Source organism: Athalia rosae, chromosome 6 (genome assembly GCF_917208135.1).
Source record: "Athalia rosae chromosome 6, iyAthRosa1.1, whole genome shotgun sequence".
Taxonomy (NCBI): Eukaryota; Metazoa; Arthropoda; class Insecta; order Hymenoptera; family Athaliidae; genus Athalia; species Athalia rosae.
In genome coordinates this window covers 14,641,587-14,661,302 of record NC_064031.1, presented here as the reverse complement: position 1 = coordinate 14,661,302, position 19,716 = coordinate 14,641,587, and the positions used below count along the sequence as shown (strand labels likewise).

Genomic DNA, 19,716 nt, shown 5'->3' with positions numbered 1-19,716 from the left:
ATCTCTCTTCTCCGTCGACCGGCTCGCAATGAACAGCCAAGCCAATCGTAAACTACCTGTTAATTGTAAAGTGACAAAATGGAAACTAGAAATTCATAGATTTTGTCCCTTTATCAAATTGCTGAGTATGTATGTGTGTATAATTTCTAGCAGTGGTTTATATATATTATATGTATATGGGAACAGTTTGATCACTTTATTCTCTTTCAAATGTTCGAAAACCTCCGTGTTTCCGAACTACAAGCCTACATTTGCTTACCATTTGGTCTACGCCTTCGATTTTTGTACTATAATAATTATCAGCGAAACTAAAGACTTTCTTTATAGTAAATCGCGCTCTAGAATTCCGCATACGATAGTATGCATTTTTGATAATAAAGATGTAATTTATGATGAAAGACACTAACAATTAAACAAGTCGAATTTTCTCTTAAAATTATGCAGGGTAGTTTGCAAAATTTTATCAATCGGCGATCCGCTGCATCGTTCTTTCACTTCGTTATGAGCTAATAATATCATCGATTATTGAATAAATACATCATGCAAGTAAATATATTATTAATTATCGCTACCTAATTGATCATCCCATTTTTTAAAATTTGAGATCGTAGTTTATGGTAGAAAATGTTACGAACTAAAGAATAAATATAAAACCCGTCTTTGATTGATAAAATATTGGTTGATTATGGAGAAATAATTACTTTATTATTGTTGGTATAGTCGAATTAAATTTTGAAAAGGTGGGAGCCATGTAAATAGATTATTTAAAGAATAATTACTATATTTAATCTAAATTTTAATGCAGCTCGCTGAAATTAGTATGACATTATATTCCAGTGTTAGTATATATATATTTTACATCTATATTATGAATGAAAAATAAAAATCATAAATACATTTAGTTATTGAAACAAAATTAATCATACTAACTACGCTGAGAGAGTAGAACAACCTTTATTCAATTAAAATTAGGTCACTCGAAGGGTGACAAAGTAAAGACTCTTGAAAGACTGATGGGTCCTGTCGAATACCCATAAAAGTAGGGTGAGCAGGACGATTAAAAATGAAGGCGACGGCCCTCGATATGCTACAAGAAGTCAACCTTCCATGTATCACGTATTAGTTCAATGCCAAACGTTCAGTCAAATGAAATTTGATAAAAAATTACAATCTAAATTTATTTGTCATCGCAACTTTAGATAATAGCTGCTGGGGAATGGGTATTGGTTTTAACTTTTGTTAGTTACTCTAAGTGTAATTTTGAGTGTATGTCAAATGATTACTTTCGAACATAGTAGATTGTTATCTTGTGCATCACTTGCTTGTTGTGGCAAACGAAACTCAAAATCAATATTCCACCTGAATTAGTATTGTAGTACATTCATTGCCCAAAAACTGGAATGTTATATTTGTTCCTTTTTCTTTCTGAACAAGAAATTTTGAAACCAAAAATGTACACCGTACATAATTATTCGCAAGCTAGAAAGTTGGCCTTTTTTCTATTTTACAAATGATAGACGAAAAAATATTTCATCACTAATCAATAATCGGTTGCTCCTTTTTGGTTTTAATATTAATTAAATCATTAGCTCACTATTGTATTTTGTAATAAATTCAAGCATGTAAAAAATAAACAATTCGATGAGATATTGCAATTTTGAAACGACTTATCAATCGTATGTTACCTTTCAATTATCTAGCAAAGTTGCGTTCGAAATTCTCAAAATTATTATGTTGTATAAAATACTTGATTATTTGATGTATTATTCTTCCCTCGAAATTTTTTTATTTTCATCCTGAAATTTGCTCAGTATAATCTTTATTCACGCATGAATAAAATATTTTTTTACATTGCAAATATCTTATAGAAACCGAAGATGATCGATGATAAAAGGAAACGAATTACAAACATTTTAGCGAAATAACATTTCAGTTAGTGAATAAATAAATAAATGAAAACACATATAGTAAATCACATTCGATAACTTTATTTGTACAGTTAAATCTTATATTAGGTTTAATTGACTCTTACAATATTAAATAAACACGTAATTAGCAATAATGAGATTTAAACATTAAATCGCTTTTAGTGAGACTAAAAAAAAAAAAAAAAACTAGGATAATGATGATGAGAAGAAAAGTTTTGTTCAAAGTAATTCCTTTGTATTGTAAAAATATCACATTCTTACTTAATTATAGACAGAAATCTATTAACCGAATTAAATTCTGAAAAGTTGTTGCAGTAAGCTGGATGGCAGAACTGCTTCCAACTTGTCTAAAACATAATAAAATGGAAGAGAGAGCCACGCAAGCATAGCACGGGCAACAACACCCATGGTATCTGGATACTGATGAGTTAGGAGAGCGAGTAATGCTGTAAAGGAGCAAAGACCAGCTGTGAATAAAATGAAAAAAGGTAGTTCTTTTTTTGGATAAACACTAACGTCGTGGAATGAAGGTAAAAGTTCCCTATCGGCACACTCTGTACAAGTCGGATATGGGTAGAACAAATGTCCTCTCTCCAAGGGATAGGGCAACATTCTGAATGTTCCTTCCCATGTGCAATGTAATAAGTTCAAAGCTCCTTCCATTTGTTTCCAATGAGCCAAGTGGAAGAATGCATAAGCAATTGCCTCGGAATCCCCCCTCTTTAAAACGTGTTCTGGGGGTAAAATGAGTGGCTTCATTTCAAGAAGATATTTTGGTACATGTGGATTGAATTCGACAGCTCTATGGATTGCCTCTACTGCTGTCATTTCTGCAGTGGTTAATCCTCTCTTGCTGGCTATATCTGGAGAAAATTTATCTGCTACTAATCTGGCCTTCAATAATGCAGCGGTGTAACAAATAGTGGCAGATTTTGGCAAGCTGATATCGTCGTACTTGGCCAACACAGCTTGGACGTCAGCGTAAGCTTGCATTTCTAACAGAGCTTCTATGAGATTCTCATGAATATTCAGCACGTTCATTATAGGTGGTACTTCCTTAGTCAGATCCCTAAACATTTTCACAGCCTCTTTAAGTTTCCCCAATTTCCTTGCACACATAGCAAGTCTTCGTTTTATATAAATCAGAACATTAGTGTCTCTCCTATGCATTGCTTCTGCTATTGATCCCTGATGCTGAGTATTCTGAGATTTCCTATAATTATTTTCAGCTACTTTTAAAGCCTGCTTCAATATTTTTTCAGCCTCCAATATTGTTGTTGCCTCTTCCTCTGCTAGTAAGATGTAAGCTGGAGCACAATCTGGATTGTGTTCCAGGGCACTGTGGGCTGCCTTTATCCTGACTACTGGATTCCTTTCTCTCCATGCTGTCTGCATTATTTCATATTCTGCTTTTCCAGTATCTCCTTCACAGGTAAAGAATGTTTGATGATCTTGCGCGGATAGATTCATATCATAGTAAGTTAAGGGCTCTTTATTAGTAGCCCAATAAAATCTCTGGTACTCTGCTCCACGAAATAAGTTTATCGGGTTGCGCCATACTTTACACTCTGGTACGTTCTGCTGATTCGATGTATTGGAACTTGTTGAATTAGCATTATTACCGTCAACTCCATTGTCTCCACCACCAATCCAAGGGGAGATGTGGTTTAGAGATACTTGTTCGATAAACGATGTACCATATTTTCGAAAATACCACCACTCAAATATCAGTATCAATCCGGATATAAGGGATGATGTACCGGTAAGAGCTACGTAGAATTTCGGTGTTAACGTGCTTAAAAACATCGTCGAATCCCACATGCTCGTGAATAAGAGTGCCATTTAAAGAGCTTTATTTATTATCAGGTCGGTAACACTTGAAACGTCAAACTCCAAAGAGAGGGATGGCGAGCTGTATTTCCCCGGTATACGTATCCTGACTGTTTCCTTGCTCTGGTCAAAGTTGAATTATCTTTTAGGATATTGTACTGGTTCAGGGTACGTCTATTCTTCAACTTGAATATAGATTACAGTTGAATATTATTCAATATTTTTATTTGCACTAACCAAAATTTATCGGCCAGCTGCAGCTAATGGCAAGAAGCCGCCATTCGAGAATATATTATGACACACGGGGGTAGTTATTGGCAGGTACCGCCACTTTCGACGTAAATAGACTAAAAGCCCAAAGGTGGAGGCACTCTGCAGGTGGCTCTCTGCACGGGGCATACTGCGGCGTTGAAAGAGAATTTGTTGCCGCCTTCATTTGAAAATGCATGAAAATTTAGCCGAAAGAGGTATTCTGAGGTCAATGAAATAATTCAACTTTTCTTCCCCATACTTCAATAAATTCCGATATTTTATTGCTACTACATTCTAGCGAAGCTCTATTTTCACTTTTAAACCGTATTTCGCCTTGATGACTAGTTCTCCTGTGAGAGTAATATCCTCTCGTCGTTGGGTAGCTATAATTTTGTATTTCCGTAGCAGTCCCGAAAGAACAGCTTTTTCTTCTAGAATTGCAAATTTCTGTCCTATAACAAAAAGCCGTATTCTTTATGGGCCAAATAGAACGTTCATGAGGAGCGAAATGTGATTATAGCTTCATTTTTTACCTGCCTGTTTCGAATTTAAAAAATAAAGCGAAATTATATTAGCGAAGTAAGTGATGCGAAGTATCCTTTAAATTGTAATTCGATTACCTATGCAATTCCTAGGGCCAGCGCTGAAAGGTATATACGAATAGGGATGCCTTCCAACCATGTTTTCAGGTAGAAACCGATCAGGATTGAAGCATTCCGGATTCGGGAAGATATCAGGATCTCTGTGCAACATAGGGACAACAACTATTGCCGTAGTTCCTCTAGGCACCAGGTATTTTCCTATGAAATATTTTGCCTGATTTTATTTTCCACAATTTTTCCCCGCCCTCCTCACAATATGTTATCTATGCTGCAAATTACCAATTTGAATATCTTCCGAAATTTGTCTTGCAAGAAGAGGAACACTGGGATACAGCCGGAGAGCTTCTTTGATGCATCGTTCAAGGTATTTCATATTCTGCAATTCGCGAAATGTTGGTCTTCGTTCGTCACCAACCTGCCCAAATATTTCCTTCTGTTCTGCCACGACTTTTTCCTGTTAGCATGAAACATTTTTCAATGAAAAATCTTTTATTTCAAGACAAACACAAAATTCACAAATATTGATCGAAAGGAACTTCGTTACTTGTATTTCGCGATGACAGCCGAGTAAAAAAAGCGTCCAACTTATAGCCGAAGAAGTCGTATCATGACCCTGAAAATTCAGAATCACGAAAAGTAATCTGACACATTTACACAGAGCTAAAAATTTTTGAAACAAAAATCAGGATTTGTTCACCTCAAACATGAAGGTATCAACCTCTTCGCGGATGTCTTCATCAGAGAGAACATGTCCTCCCTGCAGAGATGCCTCAATCAGCAGGTCCAAAAAAGCCAGCCTTTTTCCCCCGCGCTGTTCTAATAATTTAAACAGAATTGGAGATTCGACGACGAAAAGAAAAAAGTTCATTGACGAACATACCTCCTAAGGATTCATCTTCCATCAGCTTTTGTTCGATGTCCGACCGTCTCTCAGAAATCACCTGTAAGTGGGTTTCGACCATTTATTTGATTTTCTGATGAAATTGAGTAAAGCTATTTTGTGATTTACCTTGTTGGAGAAATCGTGTAACACTCGAATGCAATTTTGATGCTTCTTGTACAAAGCTGTCAGTTGAAATAGCCAATCGGGATGATACCATAAAGTCGCTTGACGCGTTTGCACTATGCCTACAATTCTGGAACCAATCTTCTAGTCAGCAATGTCTCGAAAAATTATTTAAAAAAATATACTATTACTCACTCGTAAACAGCTTTGACATAGATGCTTTCGGTGTCATTTTGAGCAAATATGCGACGCCCCATTGCTGTTTCTACAAAAACGAGTTTCTGGTCAAAAAGTTTAACTCAAACAGAGATTTCATACTCTTCACGACTCACCGCAAATAATATCCAAAGCGCAATGATTTATGTATGGAAAAATGTCGAAAGATTCGTTCCCGACTTCTTTAGAAATTTTTTCAACCAGTATTTCCGCTTGTTCCGTGAAGACTTCGGTAAAATCTTCCAGAATTTTGAAATGAAATGTTGGAGTGAGAATTTTCCTACGGAAATGCCATTTTTTGCCTAAAATTTAAACAAGAAATACGGAAAGTACAGATCAACAATCAGTGAACTTCTGGCTGAAATATTACCGGAACTTGTCAGGAGCCCAGTGCCAAGCCAAGGATGTAAAAATCTGTAATCGTGACTTTTATCCAAGTGTCGATTGCTTCCTAAAATTGGTTCCACCGTAGAAGCTTTGCTAACAAAAATGTAGGGAGCAGTTCCAAGCCAAGCTTTGTTGATCCCTTCGGATTGTCCCCACAATAAACGCATGCCCATGAGACGTTGAAATAATTCTGTCTCAACAAATGCAATCTTAATACGTCGACACACATCATCAATATTTTTCAAAAGGGGTTTCACAGAGAAAAAACTCACCGTCATGATCGACGTTTAATTCGATAGTGTTACCTATCAAAGGAAGTGACGGCGGTCCGGGAATTTCTGCTATCAATTTCAAAATTCTTCTCCTAGAACGATACCAACTGATCAACCAGGCAATTCCGATCAGTGCTATAATTAGGAAAATGTCCATTTTCTCTGGATATAAATATGTGAAACTCGAATTTCTACGATATCTTCACTCCCCTGCGATATAACGCCAAGCCAAGAAACAAAGTGGAAAATGAGGACCGCCGGTATGTTGCACATTCAGCATTTATTATACGTTCAATCCCCGCTCCAGTTATATTATGTTCCAAGCATTCGCTTATGTATCGTATTATACCGTAACTTCTTGCCAGCTATTACTTGCGGCCAAGGTGTCGGATTACCTGGACAGTTGAATTTCGTTCAACTTTCATTTTTGAAGTTTAGAAAAATTCATTATCATCGACCGCCAGTGAGGTTTTTACATCAAATAGTTTTATCGCGAAATGCCTTATACATACACTACGCACAAAAATTAGCGGGCCACCCGTTTTTCGCTCCGAACAACGTTCGATTTCGAAGGCTCATAACTTCTCGAGAAATTAAGGTAGAAAGTTAAAAAAATACGCATTTTGAAGCTTAAAGCTTCACCTTTCAGATGCTTCTTGTCGATTTGGATTACCTTTCTTTGATCACTAGTTACATCCTTTTGATTCGAGTCACGTCAAAAACGTGAAGTAAACTTTTGACTTTGAGAAGGTGCACCGGGTGCTTCAGTCGTTGGATTTCAATTTTTCTAATGTCATTTCAAAGGTTAAAGTGTCTTCTTCAAAACGCATTTTTTTTAATTTTTCGTACGATTTTTTTTGTGCGAGTTATGCGACTCTGAACAATTATTGTCCGTAAATCTTTCATCGAATGCCCTGACCGACCCAGTTATCGTATCGAGGTTTTTTGAAAACAATTTTGAAGTTAAAAACTCCGACTTTACGAAACTCTATTGCAGTATTATTTCATCTGAATTTCCAAAGCTCGGTTAGCTTTTTGTTTTCATTTCGAAAATCTTCAGGGCAGTATTGACATAACACATTCAACAATTGCATGGTTACGTAGAATTCTTCGGTTGCTATATCAACAAACTACCCTTAGACATTAAGTCTTCACTGGCAGTTACTTCAGCCGCAAACGGATCTGATTGTGATTTATCAGTCGCTTTTGCAAAATAGTAATTAGGGCGTCTTCACTTTCGAACAGAACTTGCAAAATTTCGTACATACAATCAATTGTCATCTGATTCTCGTCACGAGCACCTACATTGAGTTCATGGTTGTGATCGATACCAGACCGAACGATTGACCATATAATTCATCGAAAATCATTATAGTATCATCCGATATTACGTGAGTAATTCTTACCTTTATTGGTGTCATATAAGTACAACATTTAATCGACTTCGTGATCAGTGTCATATAGCATTGAGTGGACACTTATTGCCACTCGAATAATACCGATAACTGCTGATGCCCTAATCGAACGTACGCACGTATATAAATTAAACAAATTGAACTCATTTATTTATGATCTGAAATAGGGCGGGTTGGAAAAATTTTTTTTTTTTATTTTCTTAGCATGGGGACAGAATTTGTACCTTATAAGAAATGAAAATTTTTCAAATGAGGAAAAAATTTTATACTTGATATTCGATTTTTGAGCAGAAAATAAATCACTGTTTCAATTGGGTTTAATATGCTTTTCTGACGTATTTTGACCTCAGGAATCCGAATCTGGAAGAAAAATTGATCTATCTCTAAAATTTCGCGAGTTATCGCCAATTTTCAGCTTTTTGGGGTCAAAAATAAAAAATTGATTTTATAGCCTATATTATTGTAATTTGAGCTCAGAAATCCGAATCTGAGAGAAAAATTGGGCTATCTTCAAAAATCACCGAGTTATCCTCATTTTTTCGCATTTTTTGGTACAAATTTGAGGATATCTCGAAGGGAAAAAATCGTAGCTCAATTTGGACGACGGATTCGTGTTCCTGAGGTCAAAATACATAAGAAAAGTACCATACGATCAATTTTTAAAAATAAAAATTTTTGGCCAAAATTTGAGATTTTTCCAAGGGGTACCCCTTACGATTTTTTCAAATTTTGACCAAAAATTTTTATTTTTTAAAATTGATCGTATGGCACTTTTCTTATGTATTTTGACCCCAGGAACACGAATCCGTTGTCCAAATTGAGCTACGATTTTTTCCCTTCGAGATATCCTCAAATTTATGCCAAAAAAGGCGAAAAAATGAGGATAACTCGGTGATTTTTGAAGATAGCCCAATTTTTCTTCCAGATTCGGATTCCTGAGCTTAAATTACATCAATATAGACTAAAAAATCAATTTTTTATTTTTGACCCCAAAAAGCTGAAAATTGGCGATAACTCGGGAAATTTTAGAGATGGATCAATTTTTCTTCCAGATTCGGATTCCTGAGGTCAAAATATGTAAGAAAAGCATATTAAACCCAATTAAAAAGATGATTTATATTTTGCTCAAAAATCGATTTTATTTTTGGTTCTTCAAGAGTCATCTCACGTATAAACAGCTCAGGAATCCAAATCTGAAAGCCAAAATCATCTACTCATGCAATCGATCGAGTAATCATGAGGTGGAAAAAATTGTTTTCAACCTACCCTTATCTGAAATATGTAGATACCGATTAGTTCTTGTTTTCAAATCGATCGAACGGTTGGTTCAATTATATTTCGGTACTCCCACGTACGGTTTCCCGCACATCAATCTGTAAAAATCATCGATTCGACGTACGCAAGTGATGTTGTATAGGTGTACGTAGCTATGTGGGTATAAATCTATCGTATATGCTCGTATAGATTGGCTCAAAGTTGCAAGGTGCAGAATATTGCGCGTGTTCCTGTCCATCCCAATTTCTATCTAATATGTCACAGGTCGACGGAAACGTTCGTGCAAACGGCTCCTTTGATCCTCTCTACGCACCTTCAGAGAAAATTTTCCCCTACCATTTGACCCCGCCATCAAGAGGAAAATGTGGAGCGCGCAGGGCTTGTAGAAAACGCGCTACTCTTCTGCTTGTAAGGTCGGTTGATTCCCTGGGAGCGTGACACGCGCCCTATATAATACAGCTGTGGGAGAAAGAGAGAGTTTCCAGAGGGTAGAAATAGGGAGAGGCTTACCAAATCCAATTTTATTGTTTGCGCACCGAAAATCATCCAAATTACGTTCTTTCTTCCTAGAAGGGAGGAGGGAAAAGAAAAACGAATACCTAGTCTTCGGCAGATTTCGCCTCATGTATACCATAAAACGAAAGGAACCAAAAAAATAAAAAAAAAAAAACAGAAAAGACTTTCGATTTTTCGAATAATATTCTCTGCTGGATTCGCAGAAAAGTTCGCGTCTGCGAAGGCTGTAAAATAATTCGAATAAATAAGGAGAGCAAAAAGTGAGAACAAAAAAAACGTGAGAGAATAGGGAGAGAATCCGACTTTGTAAAGCTCCTCGAAAATTACGCCCCCAGGGCCGGGCTTCGGATGCTGCAGTCGATCAAAAATGAAAGAAAAAACTTTGTACGATAGAGAAAAATGTATCTCGTATCGCTCCTAAGGTAGGCGTGGTTTGAGTTAACAGATGCATTTACCGTCGCCTCATATTATATAAAGCTCGCATTTCATATAGTCGGGCCTTGTTTGCGATGGGCCTGATCCCATAATATAACTGTATATATTTTTATGAGGGTTAACTCCACGATGTTCGGCCGGTACACCAGTCCATAGATCATCCTATTGTGCGGAAGGGGATCGGCCGTGTACACACACGGGTGTTTTGATACCTACTCCTGCAGCAGCAGCAGCAGCGGTACATTATATGACTCTGCATTCTGCCGAGTAGCATACCTAACGCGATACATACGTGTTGTAATATAAAATACATATGTATACGGGCGCATAGATATGCTGCATAAATGCCGTACCGTCCTCCGGGGACGTGGCTGCTGCTCTGCTGCAGTAACGCGTGGTGTTTGGTCTCCATTAATATCGGATCGACGACCTCCTGTATCTCTTTTTTATGTGCCCATATGTCTTCCGGGTGCTAAACCCGCGGTCATTTGTCAACCGGCAATCTGCCGATCTGTTGCTGTGATTTGATATATACGCGGTCAAAACACGCTGAGCATGTATGCTATGTACTGCTGCGATACCTCATGGTTTATGTACCTACGTACTACATCGGGGGCTGAGTATCGGAAGGGTGTAACCCGCGAAAGCGAATCGAACAAAATGTATATAATAACGTGTTGCCCGAAGGAAGAGTTTTTCAGAATTGACATTTTTCGATCTCGTTGTAATTTTTACTTTGGGTTTTTACACCCTGTTGACAAAATTTGAGTTTTACAGTCCGTCGCATAAGACGGTATAAACTGCGACGAAAATCTCGATCGAAATTTTTATGTTCTTTAAAAAAAAGGTTATTCAGTCTACAATTATGTACTCACGGTACACACCTTTTCGTGCATTCCTCTGCATTTTTGTATGCACAAGGTAAATACTAGATGCTCGGGTTTAGAGTAGCTGGCTGGATGAGGTGCTAGAAAAAACGAACAAATAAGTAAAGAGACGACAAATAAGAAAAATAATCTCGAAATGTTGGGGTGCGAGGACTCAAAAATGCGCGTGCCATGTTCGTTTAATGCGAAACAGGTACTACAGGTATTTCAGAGATGCCTACTTATGCGGTAAATTAATCTCATAGCCCTAGAGAATACCTCACATTTAATTCGGATGAAAATTTTCCTCGGGCCAACCGAAGCTTGACGGAAGAGAGAGCGAAAGAAAAAAAAAAAATGCGTGAGCACGTAATTTGGAATCTGCTGTAAGAGCGACATTACATTATATGCGGAAAATGAAAAAAATTTTATGTTCCGAATACAAAGTTCATACGACGGTGAAAAATTTTAGCGACAAGATATCGTTGATGGGTTGGTGAAATCAAAAAATTCTATCCACGTAAAATATAACATGTCGTAATCCCAAGTACAACGTTATTATTAATGATTTTAGAAGCTGTTTGAAAAATACGCAGACTCGGAGATAAGTAGATGCGAGAATCGCGTGCTAATGTCGCTATTTTGGGGTCTGAGGATAGAGAGAAAAAAAAGTACAAAAAAGAAAAAGGGAAAAGGAGGCGAGGGCTCTCCGCAGGGGTATTTAAATGGCTCGACGACGGTGCACGGTGGCGAATACACACTGTGGCGTTTTCAGCCACTGCTGATGGGTATACGTATCAGCGGTGAGGAATATTGGAGGGTAGATATTATGGCTTGGCGTGTGTCGTTCCGAAACGGACCCCCCCCCCCCCCAGCATCTGTCCTACCTACGACGATCTAGTAACGCCGGGGGGGCGCGCCTCGCCAAAGGGCCAATATAACGCTTGAGCGCCAATGTCATGTAAATTCTTGGTAAGGATGATCGATTGTGCTCGTTTCTTTTGCAATTGAATGAGATATACCCTCCGTCCCGATATCGCGGCTTTAAAAAATCGCCGAAAATTTTACAATAATAAAAATGAAGGGAAACTGAATCACGTATATACAGTTCTCCGCGTCCTCGTCGTTTTTATATTTTATAGAACGCAAAATCGTTTCATTTTCGTCATTCGGCAAAACCGATGATGACACGTGCAAAAAATTTTCAACGTACAACAATTCCGTAACACGTGTAAATAATGTATAATAATTATTGCGATTCGCGGACTTTGCGCGTCGATGGAAACGGATCCCCGTTTCGAAGTTTGGCGCGAGGGGTGAAAGTGAGCAAGTGCAGGCAGGGGGGCTGATTCGTAGGACGGTGCGGTACGAAACGGGAAATAAAAGTGGCAAATAGGATTAAGGATTTAACGATTCGGGTCGATTATGCGTGGCAAGTGGTACCGAAAGCGCAACGCCTCGCCGCTCTTTTGTCGTAGGTACGATACACACGACGCAATTAGGTGGATACATAAACCGCCCCGTAATGCGATCATCCCGACGAGCAGGTGTCGCCGATAGAGAGTAACTGCCGCAACTGTTTCTTTTCGAAATAGCGAATTTCATTACACCCCATACTTATCACTTCGCAAAAAAAATCGAACTGGCGTAATCGCGATTCACGCGCCATTTTATACGAGGGATGAAATTTCCACCCTCCTTGATTTATGATGATCTGCTACCCGATCCGTTCCTTTTTTATTTATCTTTTTTCTCTAAAAATTCTTGGGGCGCGCATAGGTCATGGTGTATATCTGGACTATTTGCATGACATTTGGGCGATGCGAAGTTCCGTATACATAGGCGTTGTCTATAGACCCCCAACTATAATATGAGCGGCAGCAGCTCGTATTTTTGGAATCCTGACAGCGGAGGTTGGCCCGTACCGCGCGCTGCGGAGAGAAAAGGGAGGCGCACTGTACTCGGAGGTGCCGCGCGCGAAACGCTGCGGGTTTGCCGGGCGATGATTAATTAGCGTTTGATGAATATGTATGAGCCGCAGCCAGCAACCCCTTTCGAACAATCCCTCCTCCCTCCCCCCCCCCCCCCCCCCACCGCCACCACCCCCTTCATCCCTCCCTCGCCTAGTTCCCTTGCAGCCATGTCATGACCCTCTCGCGACCCCAACAACCCAACTGCTACTCGCGATCCTGCGCGTAGCGCGACGTCGACTCTGTACCGTACGTACGTATCGTAGAAAATGTGTATTCCAGGTCGTACTTGGGTGCATATTATATACAGGTAGACGTGTAATGCAAACTTCGCAAAATAAGCGAATTAAACATGTTCCATGCAAATGAATCGGTCGAATATTGCAACAGCAACCCTATTCTTGAATAAAAAATTTCCGAATCGACAGTTTGCAAACGAAAAAATAAATTGAATCTCCGCGTCGTTCCCTCCTTCATTTTTTGCCATCTTTTTTTTTTTTTGAATAACTTTTTTCGCGTTTGAAACTTCGGCGAACCGAGTCGTGGATGAGAACGGTAAATGAAATTGATTTGAAATTATTTGTGCAGCGGAGCGGCGCGGCGGTCAGGAATATCGGTTCGAAAGTGGGCTTAGATTTGGCGGTAGCGGGGTTGGTGTGTTCGCTTTGCCGAGAACAATGCACACACAGAAGAGCGCGCACAATAGCGAGTACCAGCGAGCGAGCAACGTTCCGGGCGTAGCGGTGAGCCAGGCTTAGGCGCGAATACAATTACATTATGAACTCGATTACCATTTAAATGGAAACAAACGCGAAACGCTAAAATACGCACGCCACACCCTCGAACCATCCACTATAAATACGACTCCGTATACCGAAAATTTCGCACGGACCGCAAACCTCGGAACTCCTCGATCACCGATATGCAAATTAATACGACCTGTTCTAAGTCTTGACTTTATTTATCTATTTTTTTTTCATTTTCAACGAAACTTATGCAAACTACCCCCCCTCTCATCCAGCGACGCGGGGACCTGCTTCTTCGACAAAGAGTCGCGAATTCGTTGTGGTATTGCATAAAGAGCAAGGCCCTTTTTTCGAGGACGATTATAAGGGCGTCGGGACGACCCGATTCGATTCGTGATCGCGGAGCTTTTTCTGTCCGATTTCACGGGCCACCTGTCGCACGCGTGTCGTCGCGACGCCTAATCATTCGCCATGGGGTAACTCGTGTACCGATCTGAATCATTAGAGACTCAGAGTGTGAAATTTTTCATCTCGTACCGCGACGCGCTCCACTGAGATTCGGTGGAGACGATTCAACGTTGATTACGCGATGCCCGCGCTTCTGATTATTCGAGACGTTTTTTTTAGAAAATAGTTTGCCAATAAAAACGATCGCTACCGTTGAACGCGCTCGGCGGTGAACCGTGTGTTTGCCTGTTTTCATTCAAAGCCGTAGCAATATTTTCTCAATTCTATTGTTGTCCGGCGACCGGTGACCGAACCACCACCACAACGCACACTCCATTTCGGTAGCCGACTAATCCAACTTCGAATCCATCATCCGCTGCGTGCAGCAGAAATTATTGGTCGAATTCAATTCACGATCGCCCGCGGCTGAAGGTGCGAAAAAATTGGCGGATTTTTTTATTCTACGCTGTAAATGAGACACAGCGATGCGGTTGAGAACGTTGAAGCGCTGTTGAGATAGATAAATCGACGAGATTTCCTCAAAAATTCTTTTCCACACGTCGCGGCGAACGATGAACATACGGACGATCGGCTCGGGTCATCGGGGTTTCTACCGTTTGGGGATGGTTGGACGACGTGGGGCGACAAAGACTGACCAGAATCGGTACGATATCTATTCAAATGGTAATTCACGCGCTTCTAATATACACGCCTTGCCCCTGCAGCGCACCCCGACGTAGGTATATATATATATATATATATACTCGTAGCGGGCGTCGCGACGCCTTCGCGGGAGAATCAAACCAAATATTGGCAATATCATCCCCGCGGTAGAGACGACTGCCTATTGTACCCACCCCTGTGGGAACCCCGAACGACCCACGTTTGAATGCGTTGCGATTCTACACTCATTCCAATACCAATACTCGTGATATTATGGGATTAGGATTCGGAGATCATCCTTGCCATCCCGGCGTCGAAGGGTGCGAAAAATTCACGCGAATATCCTTACACCTCGAGTATGGAGGGAAAAGTGGAGAAAAACCAAGAAAAAAAAAAAAATAAATTAGCCCAATCTTTGAATAATTTCGAACGATACGATCGGCACAGTTCGGTCCAGTTGCGTTCGTTGGAAAGTTGTTTGGAGAAATTATGGAAAATAAGGATAATAATTGGAGTGACCACTCAACGAGAAGAATGGCGATTTACGTTTTCTATTTATCCACGGCGTCTGCGAGTGGATGCCGGAGTTTGCGAAGGACGCGTGCACCGAGGAGACACGCGCTCCGATTACGCGATTACGCGTGTCATTCCGGTGCGATAGCCAGACACGATCCAGTGACGCGAAAGATTAGCCCGAAACTACCCCTGTAAAATCGTCACGTAATCGACGACGCATCTGTCGCTGATATTCGGAGCAACGCGATAGCGGGAATCGTCGGAAAATTATGCGATTTTCCAAAAATTTACCTGTCGTGGTATTCGAAAAACGACAGCCGACAAAAATTACACCCACGATTCGACGGGCGTAGAGAAGCAACAGAAGCGATCCCCATCCGCCCCGGAGTTGTTAATAAATCGGGCTAGGAATTTTCCTGTGAAAATTTATCGCGTTTTTCTCGCATTAAATTTCGCCCGGTGGCAGGGAGCCGTCAACGGTGCACCGCACCAGTAATCGGTTACCGAGGTTTATTCCAATAAAGATCTCCCACGCGTCGTCGGGTAAGGGCGTGAACCCGTAACCGGGTTTCGGTACGCTGCATAGGGACACCCCCCCCGTAGGGTTTCCACCGTACGTGGCGCACCCGAACAATGCGAGAGGCGGTAAGAATTAAGGGCCGGTGGGCTCAGACACGCGTCGGCACGTGACTCTGCCCGCTTTGTACAAACAGCATTATGCATGCTTGCACGCTATGAGTTACACGACATAAATTACACGAGGTTTTAATATCGGACAACGGCCGATGTATCCGCGAGTTTCATTTTCGTATATTTTATAGATCGTGTAGGTGAGGGGATCGGATCGCTCACGGTGTCAAAATCGATCGGATGAAATGGAAAATTTTGAAAGAGGATACGAGCTTTTGGAAAATAATGGCGTTGTATTTTTTTGGGTTCATCGCGAGAGGGAATAGTTGGAACGAAAGCTTGGAATTAAAATCGAGTCGTATTCGATGTTTCGACAAACATTGGAATTTTTTTCGGAGATTTTCCCGACCTCCGTAATTACCAGGTTTGTCATAAGATAAATGACGTAAGTCAGCTCACTCGGTCATCCTAAGTCTTACGGCCTTTCCAAAGTAAGCAAAAGTTAAGTCGTTATAATTCAGAGTAAACACACAGACGACACCGCGAAGTCAGGCAAACAGATACTCGTAAATCAAACGCCCCTTTACTCCTCTAGTAATTACCGCACCTTACCACCTTCCTTGTAACACCTACCTACCTACCTACCTACCTACCTAACTGACTGCGGTATATTCTCGTAAATAATAAAATAAAAAACGGCCCCCCCGCGCGCGTTGATGCGGTGGTACGAAGAAGAGCTGTGTTAAATACGAGTATTCGTGTACACCTTGTAAAATAACTTAAAACCTCTACAGACGCTTTATATTACAATGGACATCATTCGCAGCCTCTTCTTACCTTGCGTAATGTTTTTTAAAACGTACGCTATCTAAACCGTATTTAAGCACGCGAGCGAGTTGCTATCGCGGAGGTCTTAACCCTACGGCTATGTATGTTTGCGCCCAACAATAAGCTCTGAAATCTTACGAACGACTCGTCACTTTATGACGCAGAGGAAACCCTGTGCATCATTTTTTCCATTGACTCAATTGAACGATGTTTCAAAAAAAAAAAATTCCGTTTCAATTTTTATTATTTACGATATCGTGTAAATGAAAACTTGAGAAAATGATGATTTGTTCCATTACACCTTGCACCGCTGCCCCGTGGATCCGAAACCACCGTATGATAAATGAGATCACTAAATAAAAGAAGAGTATTATATAATTACCTGAAACATAAATTCTCCAACTTTTTTCCCCACCTTTGCAGACCCATTTCTCATCGCACCTGCATTTTATTCTACCTTAACCTACCCCCTCGCACACCACCCTGTCGATGCAACTTCAGAGCAATTCGATGATTGCTTCGGTCGAAATTCGACCGACTTCAGTCATCGCGTCAACGCACCGTCAAACTGTTTTTTTTCTTCCTTCGTCCCCGAGAATTTTGAAAAAAAATTTATTTATCGCGATATTTTTCGAGGAATTTATTTTGCACGTTTTACCGCAGGGGTGATAGGGACACGTTGTCGCAATCATGCTGGAGACTCGGGCTAATTACGAATCGGCTTTGGTACGCAACCCTTATCCGGTACCCGATCTCGGACGTGAGGGAATTTGGATTGCGCGTGGTCCGGTCGTCGGCTCAAAAGTTGTACCGGACGATCCGAAGTGGTACAAAAGATTGAAACCGCACGAGCGACTATTCGCCCATCACACGCTCAACAGCATCCGTAAGGATCATCGTCTCGTCAGAACCAAGGTATAATACCGACGGGGTGGGGAAAAATGAAGCGACGTCGAAACGAGGCGAATTTTTCCAGCCGACGTTTATTTTTATTTCAGGTACCGAACGACGCCCTCGATTTGGCTCTGACGTCGAGCTACTCTCACAACCTGGACATGATGGTTCCGAAAGCTTACGTTCACATGCAGCCGGAAACTTTGGATAAAGAAACTTGGCGGGTCCTTCGGAATCAGATAAAAGTAATTATGTATTATCCGTAGCGATCTCTCTTCTATTTATCGCGGTAACGACGCCCCACCCAACCCCCAGAGTTTAGATACTGTTCGCCGGAGAAATAGAGATAATGCAAATTTTAATTAAAAGTACGGTAAAATTTTGATGTTTCTAACAGATTAATTTGCGCTATTAATCAATTTGAACGAGGCATAATGTTTGTCAGGTATTTCGAAATTATCTATACGACCGATTTTTATCGATCCGAATTTCCTAAGATGTTTCACCGTTTATCAGTAGCATAAAGATAATCGGTATCAATAATTTACGGTCAGAAGAGAATGGAGAGAAAAAATTTTTCCAACGCGCATGCAGCTCCGTTTCAATTATTATTGGCCATTGTTTTTCTCTTTCATTGGATTGTGTAATGTACGAAGAGATAAAATATACAGGGCGTCATAAATTACCAGCGATCATTTGGAAATCGATCAACGGGCAAACTAAAAACCTTATCGACAATCGATCGAAATTCATCCGAAATTAACACCTCATCGCTTTTACAGGTATTTACGAAACTTCCACCGCGGATGGGGGAGAACCTCTACTTCGACGGGTCGAAAACAACGATGGAAAAAAATTCCGGTGGCGGAATAAAGCAGAGGATTCATCCGAGCAGTCTCAAGTTAACGATCGAGGGACCTCATACCGATCAAACCAATCCTGGTTTCAGTCGTAAAATCGATGGAACTTTATACAGCATTTAATCAGAATCTCGTCCGTAAAGCGGGACGCGCTTGTTGGAGATTCTTTTTTATTTTCAAATACGTTTTATTTTGAAACGAGAGGATTCGGGTGCTCGTAGTCAACGTGCACCTTTTCATCCCCGTCATTCGCCCGGCGTAATTGTAAATATTTTATTCCACCGTCAACGTCGGTGAATCTTTTGTCGAGACTTAATTTTACTCTCGCTATAATCGAGGATTTATATCAGCGAAATATACTTTTTACCTGCGCCGGTGTAATTTATTTTCGTATGTACGACGAACGGGAGTTGAAACGGTGCGGCTGGAGTAGGAAATAGAAAGACAAAAAATGCCAAATGATGTCACAGGTGGATAGTTAAGCGAGACGCGAGACATAAGCTCGTAATGCAAAGTAAAGCAAGGCAGGTTGGGTATAAGGTGAAGAGTCACCGAGGGCGGTGGCACCGCGGAGCGCAATCATGGCTGGATTAGGCCTATGTATGAGGTTCGGAAGGGTGGAGAGAGGAGAGCCTTGCAGAGGGTAGTTGTGACGAAGGTTGGAAGGGAAGTGGAATGGGGATAAAATGGGGAAAGGGGAAGGGGGACGGGGGGGGGGGGGGAGATGGGACATAAATGATATTCCATGAGGAGCATATGCGGGGGTAGGGGAGGGACAGCAACGCCGAGCAGCGGGGTGCTGGTTTATTACAAACAAGGATTACCGGGTAATGGGACATTCTCCCTCTTCGCCGAGCACCGATCGTCCTTGTGCACTGACTCACGCGCGGAAAAGGAACCGAGGGGGGAGGCTCGGGACTCCCGGACTCCGGGACTCCGGGACTCCGGGACTCCGGGACTCCGGGAACTCGCTCGCGCTTCTGGGACTCCGGAGATACCCCGGACGAACGTGCGTCCTTTACTCGGCTCTTTGACATCGCCGAGATACGATCGCGAGAAAGATCAATTTGTCGACAAGATCAGATAAAATTATTATTCCTATGTTTACGCTCCGCGGCCCTATCTACCCCCCTTTTTACCACCCAGGATCGAAACGTGGCTA

The 19,716-nt window shown here is 40.9% G+C and overlaps 3 protein-coding genes across 4 annotated transcripts; 1 reads left to right on the top strand and 2 right to left on the bottom strand.

The window, feature by feature from the left end:
• Positions 1–1,965: 1,965 nt before the first annotated feature.
• Positions 1,966–4,045, bottom strand: LOC105692173 (protein ST7 homolog). Its single transcript, XM_012411201.3, has one exon. The coding sequence runs from the start codon at positions 3,768–3,770 to the stop codon at positions 2,220–2,222; it is 1,551 nt and encodes a 516-aa protein (XP_012266624.1). The 5' UTR covers positions 3,771–4,045; the 3' UTR covers positions 1,966–2,219.
• Positions 3,939–7,294, bottom strand: LOC105692145 (cytochrome P450 4c3). The gene is made up of 11 exons (XM_012411161.2): positions 6,494–7,294; positions 6,205–6,411; positions 5,951–6,136; positions 5,814–5,883; positions 5,622–5,748; positions 5,493–5,553; positions 5,310–5,428; positions 5,157–5,225; positions 4,892–5,066; positions 4,631–4,810; positions 3,939–4,462 (listed from the first exon to the last, which is right to left on the bottom strand). Exons 1-11 carry the CDS (start codon positions 6,648–6,650, stop codon positions 4,305–4,307), a joined length of 1,509 nt encoding a protein of 502 aa, XP_012266584.2. The 5' UTR covers positions 6,651–7,294; the 3' UTR covers positions 3,939–4,304.
• Positions 5,422–19,229, top strand: LOC105692141 (protein CFAP276). 2 transcript variants are annotated; one of them, XM_048656983.1, is made up of 4 exons: positions 5,422–5,555; positions 17,464–17,715; positions 17,799–17,939; positions 18,477–19,229. In XM_048656983.1, the coding sequence occupies exons 2-4, from the start codon at positions 17,491–17,493 to the stop codon at positions 18,675–18,677; spliced, it is 567 nt and encodes a 188-aa protein (XP_048512940.1). In that variant the 5' UTR covers positions 5,422–5,555; positions 17,464–17,490; the 3' UTR covers positions 18,678–19,229. The 2 variants fall into 2 exon arrangements, with proteins under 2 accessions (XP_048512940.1, XP_012266579.2); XM_012411156.3 differs by lacking the exon at positions 5,422–5,555 and adding an exon at positions 7,466–7,884.
• Positions 19,230–19,716: the final 487 nt, after the last annotated feature.

Coding starts and splice junctions, on each gene's coding strand:
- LOC105692173 (XM_012411201.3), bottom strand. CDS start 3,770: ATGGCACTCTTATTCACGAGCATGTGGGATTCGACGATGTTTTTAAGC.
- LOC105692145 (XM_012411161.2), bottom strand. CDS start 6,650: ATGGACATTTTCCTAATTATAGCACTGATCGGAATTGCCTGGTTGATC. Junction 5,884..5,950: donor CGCTTTGGATATTATTTGCG/GTGAGTCGTGAA, acceptor TCGTTTTTGTAG/AAACAGCAATGGGGCGTCGC. Junction 4,463..4,630: donor TGGCCCTAGGAATTGCATAG/GTAATCGAATTA, acceptor TTTTTGTTATAG/GACAGAAATTTGCAATTCTA.
- LOC105692141 (XM_048656983.1), top strand. CDS start 17,491: ATGCTGGAGACTCGGGCTAATTACGAATCGGCTTTGGTACGCAACCCT. Junction 17,716..17,798: donor ATCGTCTCGTCAGAACCAAG/GTATAATACCGA, acceptor TTTTTATTTCAG/GTACCGAACGACGCCCTCGA. Junction 17,940..18,476: donor TCCTTCGGAATCAGATAAAA/GTAATTATGTAT, acceptor TCGCTTTTACAG/GTATTTACGAAACTTCCACC.